The sequence below is a fragment of the Myotis brandtii genome, unplaced genomic scaffold (assembly GCF_000412655.1).
Source record: "Myotis brandtii unplaced genomic scaffold, ASM41265v1 scaffold120, whole genome shotgun sequence".
In the NCBI taxonomy this organism is placed as follows: Eukaryota; Metazoa; Chordata; class Mammalia; order Chiroptera; family Vespertilionidae; genus Myotis; species Myotis brandtii.
Window position 1 is genome coordinate 4,585,090 of NW_005354174.1, and position 11,629 is coordinate 4,596,718.

Genomic DNA, 11,629 nt, shown 5'->3' on the forward strand with positions numbered 1-11,629 from the left:
TATTTTTATTTATTGATTTTAGAGGGAGAAAGGAAGAAGCTGGGGAGAGAGAGAAATATCAATTTTTGTTGTTGTTCCATTTATTTATGCATTCGTTGATTGATTCTTGTATGTGCTCTGACCTGGATCAAACCCTCGAATTTAGCGTATTGGGACGACACTAACCAACTGAGCTACCCAGCCAAGGCCTCAAATCTAATTGTACTGTTCTGAGCACACAAAAACTTCTTCAAGGGCACCCTTCTTTTCTGAGGTCATGTAGGACACCTGAGCATTTGGTCTAGGAAGAGGGGAGGGCCATAGAGTGCAGTTTTACTTCCAATACTTCATGCTCTTCTTTCCTTTTCATAGGGTATTAGAATATTTCCAAGGGACAGTGATAAAGGGCAGAAGATAGACACTGTATTTGGGTGTTCTTGATTCTTTTAAGGTGTGCCCCAAATCCCCAGGTGACTCACTTGTCACCAAAGCAAGTATAACAACTCCATCCCTCATGTTCCTTTTCAGATCAACAGATTTATTTATTTTCAACTCTCAAATGCTATTGAAGTGGACAAGGAGAATTTGGAAAACATGGAATTGGGCTGGTTTGGATTCTGGATTTTGGCCAGTTGTCTTCAGTACATGAGAACTCTAGTACTTTATGCTATTTCAAGAAAAGGGGTTTAAAAGTAATGCCAGTAAAAAAGAAACAATGCATTGCTTGGTTAGTTAGGGAAGAAAAACAATAGAACTGCCTTTTGACTTCCCATGGGAAGCAGAAGGCCTATAAACTTGTGACGGGTTGGGAGGAGGGTATTCAAAGGCTAGGCTTGTAAGACAACTTCTGTTCAGAACTACTACCTGAGATCCTTGTTTGGTACCTTTTAAAATGTGCTCTCCTACATATGATACTTGAAGAATAAGCCTGTGATTAACTCCCTTCCATAATCAGCTCTCCATGAATTCATCTTTTCACTCAGTACCCTACTACACTGTGCCGTGTTGTTCTTCAGTTCTCCAACTTTTCATCTGTTTTTCCTGGTTGAGTTTCTGTGACATTGGAAGAATTGCTCTGTTTGAGCACCTCCTTTGCCCCCAGTGAATTGGTAAATGTTGCTGCCTGCGATCTGATTAGAGAACTGTTAAAAATCCATTAAAATTCAAACTGCCATAGTCTGACCTCAGTTACTTTTCAGAGAGATTTCAGAGAGAAATGTATATAATTATAGTAATAGAGCCTGTCGTTTTACCTGGGAAGAACTCCCTGAGTTTTAGTCATATAATTTGTGAAAGTACTTTGCTGGTCTGTACTAAAGTATCTTAACCCATGTGCTCTTTTTCATTGTAGATGAACAGGAGGCATTGAACTCGATCATGAAGGATCTGGTGGCCCTCCAGATGAGCCGACGTCCCCGGGTGCCTGCATATGAGACCATGAAGAACAAAGACACGTGTCACCCAAATAGGCAGGTATGTGTGGCCCTGGCAGACTTAACGAAATTTGTTGGGGAGGAGTTTTCAAATAGGAAATATTTGAGAAGCCAAGAATAAATACTTTTAAGTAACACTTAAAAGATTGTGAAAAGAAACCTAGCTCAGTGGTTGAGCATCAACCTTTGAACCAGGAGGTCATGGTTCGATTCCCAGTCAGGGCCCATACCCGGGTTGTGGGCTCGATCCCTAGTAGGGTTGTGCATGAAGCATCCCATCAATGATTCTCTCTCATCATTGATGCTCCTATCTCTCTTTCCCTTTCCCTTCCTCTGAAATCAAAAGTATATTAAAAAACAAAAAAGATTGTGAAAAGAATTATGATCTGGAATCCAAAGCCTTGTGCATCTAACCTTGTGTATAGTGTTTCATTTACAGAGAATGAGAATAATTCCTTTATTTATTATGGGGACAGTATTTATATAACTTTTCTGGTTATTTGGCCAGTATTTTATCCAGATTTATGATCCCTAACTCAGAAGACAACTTTACAGTATATACTCAGGAAATTTTAATTAATTTTAGTATTAGCTTATATAAAATATAATTACGAAGGGAAATTTATTTAATAAAATGTCATATAATATATTCTAAAGGTAATAATGAGTGAGTGATTTTATTGTTGTTTACAGTTGTTTTCCTTTATTAACTCAGATAGTTGAGAATACCTATTTTATTGAGAGTTGTGTGGTTCTTTTGGAAAACAGTTTTTATTTTTGTTAACATTTAAACTTACGTGCTGAGAACCTTCTCTGTGCAGTGTCATTTACCTCCCTATTTCCTGGGTACTTTGGCCTGCAGAAAGGAATGAATGATGGGGAGCTTTCTTCCCTAGTGGGTATCTAGCACTATATTAGATGGTGGTGTTTGGTGTGTTTGATGAAAACTTGTCCATGACATCCTCCCTTGTGGATCTCTTCATTATCAGCTAACCTCTCTCCTCATTTGCACCTTGTCTACCAGTTCTTCAGAAGTACCCTTGGCTTCTAGAGAAAGTATGACACCCTTGAAGTTTTTCTGTCCGAGGTCTGCTAAATATGGCCTCCTAGAGTATTTCATGCCTTTAGTAAAACTGGGGACCCTAAGTACCTTTTGTTTCATTTTAATAGAAGGATTAGTTTAGAAAGTTGTTTTTATTTTTGTGGTTACCTTACGGAACTAAGGGAACAACAGAATAGGGCCCATTCTTGTATTATTTTCATACGTTATTCTGTCTAATTGTGTGGGTTCTCCCTTGCTATAATTCAGTTCTATTCAAAGCTGCTTTTGGAAGGAGCATTTTACCAGAAGTGAGTCCCCTCCCCCAGGCTTGAGCCTAATGACCTCACTTTCCTTCCTGTCTTCCTATGTGGAGTGTGCTTGCTAACTCTGCTCTAGTCAGCTGATCTTTCTCCAGACTGGACTATTAGCCTGTATATCAGTTCGTAGGTGAAAAGGAGAAGCTTTCTTGAGTTAGAAAGCCCAAAGGGACCAGGCTGGGAAGAGGAGGGGTAGGGTGGACCCTGATTGATCCTTGAGAGGTATTTACCTTTTAGGGATTTTGCTTAGAGCTAAAAGCCATTATAAGAAAAGTCCTGATTATTGTGCCTACTGCTGTTAGTGGAGTGAAGTCAGTGGTTATGAAGGTAGAAGGCTGTGAAAAAAATTGACTACTGGTTAGGAAGTAATCTTAGCAAGAGGTACTGGCTATTTGGATTCATAATTTACTTGAATATCGTCAAACTTTTTCACTTGCTTAGAGGAGGATACAAGCTATTAATCTAAGTTTTTTTGTTTTTAAAGAAAAAACACAACAGCAGTAGCTCAGTCCTTGTGAACAGCCCCACAATAACAACAAGCTTATGTGCAGTGGTCAGTGAGACAAATTTTTGGTAAGGAACCAAATTATCTGTTAAAGTTAAAATATTCTTTTGAACCTGATACTAGTGCTGCAAGAGTACAGAGTTCATTTCCCAGACAAGTTGTGGATTTGTAGGGAGTACTGGTTACTTGTTACCTATGTTAGGTGCTTCTCATCACCATTCCTCACAATAATATTACTTGTAAGCAGACTCTATCAGTGTTGTCCAATAAAATTTTAGTAATGATAGAAATGTTCTACATTTGTGCTGTCCAGTGTAGTAGCCACTACCACACATAGCTAAAGAGCAACTGAGAAACTGAATTTTAAATTTTATTTAATATTAATAATATAAAATGTAAATAACCACATGTGACTATTATCTTGGACAACACAACTTTATATATTATACTAGAGGCCCAGTGCACGAATTTGTGTATGAGTGGGGTCCAGCCAGCCTGGCCCCAATCCGGGCGGATCGGGGCTCGGCCTGTCAGGAGGAAGAGATGGTGGGAGGTTGGCTGGCCGGCCTGCCCCCGATCAGGACCGATCAGGGCCTGGCTGGCTGGGGGAAGGGGCTGCTTCCGACTGGGGTTGGGGGGCCGATTGGGGGTGGGGCCAGCCCTGAGATCTAATGTTGGCAGCTATAGCTTTCCTCTGGCTGGATCTAATTATAAAGGATGGCCAAAAGAAAACCCACAACAGAATTGTTTTGCATTTCACGTGCCATGAGATGAAGTTGTTTATGTGTTGTTTGCAAACATATATCAAGATGGATGATGCCCTTTAATGATTTTCAGGGGTGGGGCCGGCCGGGAGGAGGGGCTGTGGGCTGATCAGGGTGGTGGGGGCCCATCAAGGGCGTGGCCAACTGGGGGGAGGGGATGCAGGAGGTTGGCCAGCCAGCCCCAACCCCTATTGGGGTGGGGGTGCAATCAGGGGCGGGCCGGCCAGGGAGAGAGGGGCTGTGGGCCTATTGTGGTGGGGTGGGCTGATCGGGATGGGGCTGGCCCAGGGGAAGAGAGGGAGCATTTGGCCATAGGCCCGCTCTTGATCAGGGTGGGAGAGTTCAATCAGGGGCGGGCAGGCAGGGGGGAGGGGCCTCGAGGTTGGCCAGCTGGCCCCATCCCCTGATTTGGCCCATTCGCTGGCCACAGTGGGCGTCATAGTGATCGGTCATTATGGCCATTACAGTCGCTGGCTTTTTATATATATATAGATAAGGGACTACTGATTTGTTGGGCAAAAATTCAGTACATGCTTGGAGATGTTTAGTGATTCATTGACACATTCATTTCTTCATACAGGTCATAAGCTTGAGAAGCTATGGAACAAACATGGTGTTATGTTAATTGAAGCGCAAAGTGTTATGCTAATATTGGGTAAAAAGGCAATGTTAGTTTTTTCCCTTAATAAAGTCAAGGCTGTAGAATGGTCTCTCCTGGGAAGTCTAGTAGATGTTTAACTTCTATCCAGGAGAAATATTCTTCAGCAAAATCCTGAAAGCAGGAAGAGGGAGGAAGTCTCAGTGAATGCATTTCTAGGAAGGATGAAGTGAAATGGAGGTGGAGGGAACTTTTAGGGGAGAGAGGTGTTTACAGCTTAGTGTAATGAAAAGACCCTACCTAAGAGTCTGGAGACATTAATGATCTATTAACATAGGATTTTACAATTTACAGAGTGAATTCACATTTTTTATTATTTTTGTTTTTGTTCACTTGGGCCTGGGGTGGAACTAAACAGTTTTCTCCATTATCAGATCTTTTGCCAGAAGGTCCATGCTTAGGAGAAGAAAGGAATGAAAGATCAAAACCTAATTTAAATGGCTAAGAGATGTCAAAATTGGACTAAAGATTCAAATTACAGAGGCCCAGTTGAAAGTAGTTAAGTATTTTGGCCAGCAGGAAAGGCTTTTTCATGAGAGAGAGAGCACTGGCAGAGGCAAACAACACTTTAGTGTGAAAATGGCAGTGCTGGCTACAAGGCAGAGCTGAGATTGGCACAGATTTATGGGGCTCAAGCTTGGTACAATAAGGAAAGCCAGAGGGGCTGTGGGTTCATTGACAGAATTGTTTGGAGGCTGAGGCCTGGAAGAACTAGACCACCTAATTTAATATATCTGCTTGGCAGGGCTTCAGTCATCCTCTTCTCTAAGTAAATAAGCTAAGTAACTGATTGAAAAAGAAAATGCTTTAGGGAACAACTAAACATCTGAGCAGCTATGGAAGTACATGGGCCATGAGGTGCTCAGCTATGAACTATTTGCTAGGAGGTAGGATCTGTGTTCTTTGTACTTTTCCTTCTGTACATTAGGTCCCTGAAAGCCTGCAACCTGATTGGAGCTGGCTGGACATTCTTAGACATATGGCACATTCTAAGTGTGCTAGGGCCTATGGATAGTCTTGCAGGTAGTGATATGCAACATCCTTTTAGCAGTCATCAACTCACAGTGCTTTATAATCAACAGGTGCTCTTTTTCTGTGAGCTTGACAGCTTAGTGTAGTAAAAAGATTACTGGTCAGAGCCATTGAGTGTTAATAATCCATTAACATCGGCTTTTACAACTAACCGAGGGCTTTCCACAACAACAGTTAACAACAGTAACAACAACTATAAGCATGTGTGTAGTACCTTAAAGTTTACAAAGTGATTATGCAAAGTTATTGAGTAGAGCCAAGAAGCAAACCCAGATCTTCTGACTCCTGATCACAATAATTTTACTGTAAGTCTAACAGCCTTATAAACCTCAGTATTTCTGCCTAAAATACAGAGAAAATACCCATTGTGTTTATCTCGTCAAGCTGTTTTAAGTTCATGGACAGAACGTAGAGCATTTTATACATTTAAAACTAATGAAGCAGTAGTGATTACATCACATCTGTTATGTTCTGGCATTGTAGGTATGAGCTCTAGTGAAAGCTTCTAACCAGAATTATGCAGACTGTCATGGAACCTAAAGGGTTAAGGTTTTCTACCTTTATTGAATTGTTATTATTGTCTGATGGCCCTTTGCAAACTTCTGAAACTAGACTCATTTCTGAAAATCCAAATGGAGGAAAATATAGAATTCTTATTTCCACAGATTCTTATTTCTCTCAAATCTTATCAAAATGGTAGGTAGAGGCTTGAACAAAGCCCAGGGTCTCAGTCTGACCCTCTAGATCAGTGGTTCTCAACCTTCCTAATGCAACATCCTTTTAGCAGTCATCAACTCACAGTGCTTTATAATCAACAGGTGCTCTTTTTCTGTGTGTAGTACCTTAAAGTTTACAAAGTGATTATGCAAAGTTATTGAGTAGAGCCAAGAAGCAAACCCAGATCTTCTGACTCCTGATCACAATAATACAGTTCCTCATGTTGTGGTGACCCCCAATTTCATTGTTACAAATTGAACATAATTAAAGCATAGTGATTAATCACAAAAACAATATGTAATTATATATGTGTTTTCCGATGGTCTTAGGCAATCCCTGTGAAAGGGTCGTTCGACCCCCAAAGGGGTCACGACCCACAGGTTGAGAACCGCTGCTCTAGATGTTCATTATTGGGTGCTTCAGAATAGGAAAGTTGCTTTCTTCATAGCAGGCACAAGCAGGTCAGTTCTCTTGGCTATCAGTTCTAGAGGAGAACTTTAAGAGTTGTTCCCCCAGCAGGATCAGTGATTTAACAGACTGCCTTTTGTTTTTACTATGATAGACTTGGCTCTTCAGGACTTCCTTTGTCTTTCAAGGCAAAGATAGGCTGGCTAGTTTGAAAATAAAACATAAAAGAATATACATTGGCTGGCATTGCTCAGTGGTTAGAGAGTCGGCCCACACACCTATTTTTATTCCCGGTCAAGGGCATGTATCTGGGTTGCAGGTTCGATCCCTGGCCCCTGTCGGCCCCCATCTGGATGCATGCAGGAGACAACCAATTGATGTGTCTCTCACATCAATGTTTCTCTCTCTCTCTCTATCCCTCCCTCCCTCTCTCCCCTTCCCTTCCATTCTTTCTCTAAAAATTAGTGGGGGGAAAATATCCTCAGGTGAGGATTAACAAACAAACAAAAAAACCCCCACACATATAAAGCAATACACAAGCCTGGATTTCTATGTTGTAAGAAGCTGCTTTAAAATAATGTCTTCCACTGATCTCTTAGGACATTAATGAGTCACATACAAGTAAAATGATTTTTATTGCCCTTTTCTTTTTCTTCTCATTTATTTATCTTTGGCAAAATAAGGACTCTAATGCCAAAGATGTGGGAGCCATCAAAAGAATATAGAGCAAGTATAGGGAGAGTGAGCACTATAGAATTAGAGGGAGGGTACCAGACCTGATGGCTAGCTGAGCTCTTTGTCAGGTCAAATTAGTTCACAAACCTTTAACAAACACTGCATTTTTAAAATTCTTGTGAGCCATATTCAATTGTTGAGTTCAGACTTTGAGAAATTCATTTCTGTATAAGTTTGGTGTCATCGTTTGTTACTCTTATTGCCCCTACTGAGTTCCCAAGCATGTAGGTCACCCTGGAAACCTGCACTGTTCTCCTGGGTACATCTCTCACTATTCCCTTCACCAGATTGGTTGTAGTGGGCAGGGGACTCTTGAATCTGTCTAGATATGAATTTTTGTACTGGAACTTTTATCTCAGCAGCTATGGCATCTCTCCATTTAGTTCAACATGTGCCTATAGTTTAAGTTTCTTAGACACAAAAGAAATATGTTATGTTTGCTGTACCCTGGGAAGCATGCAGTCATATTGGGAAATGAGAAATTCATGAAAAAAATAAACTAAGGTAAATGTGACTATGCCTAAATATATGGTACAAGTAGTGAATGCTATAGGAAGCCAGGAAAGTGAAAGATGAACTTGGGCCAAGGAGTTATGGAGTCATTTCTGGAGGAGATGGCACTTGAACTAGGCTGCAAAAGTTTAGTTAGGTGGAAAGGAAGAAGAATGGCATTCCAGGTTGGGAAACTGAATGATTAAAGGCCTAGGGAAAGGAATGAATATGGCATATTTCAGGAAATAGCGTGGACATTGATCTGTCTGGAGAGGCTTCCTGTTGAGAACAAGCAATGTGAGATGGTTAGGTAAACTGAATGGACTTAAATTCCAGAGAACTTAGAATGATAGCTGAGAACTTAGACTTTATTCTGTAAGGTCATGGGGATTACTGATTACTTTTTTAGTAAGGAAGGGACATGATGAAAGCAGTGGTTAAGATGATTGAAATTGTAGAGGAATGTAAACTATGTTGGAAGGGGGTTGCCAAAAAGTACAGAGTTACTTTTAGAATCCAGGAGTGATAGAATAAGGGGCAAAGTAAGTGATGATGGAGAGTGGGTAACAGAGTCTTAAACCAGAGACCTTTGAAGGGAGAATTGGAACTTGCTGTCTGGCTGTGAGGAGGGGAAAGAAAGGAAAGGATCAAGCAGAACTCTGAGATTTGAGCCTGTAGCCAAGAGAACAGTGGTACCAAGGTTAGAAACAGCAACACTAAGAAGGGAGACTAGTTTAGGAGGGTAGTTGATGCAGACTATGTCTAGGTTGAGTTTGATATTACAGTGAAAAAAACAGACTGTGCGTCTATATATGGCTTTTGCAGGTCCAGAGTCCCTTATCTGCAATTCTGCAATTCAAAGAGTACTGTAAACTGAAAGGCAATTTTAGTATTTTTTGGTAAATTTGTGGCAAACTCATTGGCAACAAAAGCTAGTGTGGCTCAGTTGGTTGGAGCGTCTTCCCATGCATTGAAGGTTCTTGGGTGCAATTCCTGGTCAGGGCACATACCCAGATTGCAGGTTTGATATCCGATGGAGGTGTATGTGGGAGGCAACCGATGTTTCTCTCTCACATCAATGTTTCTCTCTCCCTCTCCCTTTCTCTTAAAAATAAAAAACCATATCCTTGGGTGAGGATTAAAAAAACAAATACCTGGTCTGAATGAACATAGGGGTTATTTGTAGTCTTTATTCCATTTATTGTGAATATTCATACTTTTCATTACAAAAACTAGTTTAACAGATAAACCCTAAATCTTAGTGACTTAACACAATATGTCCAATACAGAGAAGGGGAGGATAGGATTCCTCAGTCACTTAGAGACCCTAATTGAGGTTGGCTTCACTGATTTGGAACATGTGGCTGTCAGAGAAGATCATCTGAAATTCAATTCTGTTCCCAACTCTTGGTCAGAACAAGTCACAAAGCCCAAAACTAACTTCAAGAGAGGCTAAGCAATGCAGAGGAGTATGCGAGATACCTGTGAGCATTCTACCTCTGCCATGGGAGTGCTGCCCCTCTTCCTGGGGGGAGGTGTCAAATAATAAAAAATACATAGAACATGTACCATACTACCTCTCTAAATCCAAAAGTGCATTCTGAAATACTTTTGGCCCCAACAGTTCTGGCTAAAGAATAATGGGCCTGTATTATTATTTATTGAGCACTTATGATATATCAGTTCTCATACTTATATCAGTTATTTCATCCAATTTTTTTGATAGTTCCATGGGATAGATACTATCACTATTCTCACTTTATAGATGAGAAAACAATCACAGAGAGGTTAGCAACAAGTTCAAGGTCACAGAGCTAAGAGGTTGTAGAGCCAGGGTTTGAAGCTAGTGCTACATTCTTCTTCTTCTTTATTTTTTTTTAATGTTTTTATTGATTTGAGAGAGAGAAAGAGAGAAACATCGAGCAGCTGCCTCCCACATGCATCCTACTGGGGATTGAGCCCACAACCTGGGCATGTGCCCTGATCAGAATTAAACCGGCGACCCTTTGATGCGTGGGACGACGTTCAACCAACAGAACCACACAGGCCAGGGCTAGCACTACATTCTTAACAACAACATATCTGCCTTAGATATGTGGAAGACAGATGAATGTGGTTTTTTTTTAAATTTTAATTCTTTATTGTTGAAAATATTACATATGTCTCCTTTTCCCCACATTGACCTCTCTCTGGATGAAGTTTTGCTTGAGAGATTGGGGCTGAATATAGAGATTTTTTATTTCTACTGAGGAGAAGATGTGAGGAGGGATCAATCCAGAGGCCAAAAGTCCAGATATCAGGACAGGTCTTGTGCTGGGGGAGGGGTGGGAGAGGAAATGAGGAAGAGGAACCAACAAAGAAGCAGAAGTGGTTAGAGTGGTGGCAGGTTCCTTGGGCTGGGATAGAGTCACAGAGGCGGGGAAAAGAGAAGCTCATGAAAGGGGACTTGGCCAGTTTGAAATGCCTCAGAGAGGCAAGGAGAATGTTTGGTGGGAAGGAATTGAATTAAATTATCTTTATCTGAACTTTCCTTATCCATGGCTTACTCTTGTGAGCCTGAAAAGGGAAACTCCGATTTGGGAATTTGGCAGATTTTGGCACACCGTGTGGTACATGGAAGTTGGTCATGAATGTGCTTTGAAAGGCTGTCATCACATCAGAGAAGGGATTCAGAGCACTAGGCTTCTTTACTTACACTGTTTACTAATCACATGCTTGAGTAGGAGTGATCTGTAGTTTGGAGCAAAAGTTTAATACCCTTTTCAACTAAATGCACTAATTTCTGACTAATAGAATAGTGCTTAGATTATGAATGTATTTGGTTCCCTCAGTCCCAATGGACTGAGGGGATTCCTTCATAGGTGCATCTAATTATTATCTCAGTTTTAAAATGAGAGCTATTGTTACGTGCTTGTTATTGCTATAAAAATTAGATAAAAATCAACAGAGAAAACTAAACCTAAGGACATCTGGATAAACTATGGACTTTAATTAATACATCAATATTGGTTAACTAGTTATAACAAAAATAAATGTTCCATACTAATATAACATGTTAATAGTAGGGGAAACTGTAGAGGGGGGGTATTTGGGTACTCATTACTATATCTGGTCAATTTTTCTGTAAATCTAAAACTGTTCTAAAAATAGAATCCTATATAATAAAAGGGCAATATGCTAATTGACCCTCACCCCATCGCAAAGATGGCGGCACCCACAGCCAATAAAGAGGGAATATGCTAATTGCTTCCCCGCCCTCAAAGATGGTGGCACCCACAGCCAATAAGAAGGGAATATGCTAATTGCTGCCACACCCTCAAAGATGGTGGCGCCCAGTCCCCTCAGCCCTGCTGGGGCAGCAGGTGCCTGCCTCCGGACTCCCTCAGCCCCCCAGCTGCCCAGGGCTGGCCCGAGGCGCAGGCAAGCCTCGGATGGCCAGTCACTATGAGGCACACTGACCACCTCTTGGTCCCTCCCCCCAGCCGGCAGGCTCCGATCGCCTGATGGCGAATGGGGAACTAGGGGTGGGTGGCAGTGGGGGATGGGT

The 11,629-nt window shown here is 41.3% G+C and overlaps 1 protein-coding gene across 1 annotated transcript in view; it reads left to right on the plus strand.

The window, feature by feature from the left end:
• The first annotated feature begins 558 nt into the window (after nucleotides 1-558).
• Nucleotides 559-11,629, plus strand: part of MAP3K3 (mitogen-activated protein kinase kinase kinase 3) — a 55,981-nt gene continuing 44,910 nt past the window's right edge. The window contains exons 1-2 of the mRNA XM_014532124.1: nucleotides 559-583; nucleotides 1,331-1,452. Coding sequence (XP_014387610.1) covers nucleotides 574-583; nucleotides 1,331-1,452 — 132 coding nt within the window. The 5' untranslated portion in view covers nucleotides 559-573. The remainder of the gene's footprint in view (nucleotides 584-1,330; nucleotides 1,453-11,629) is intronic.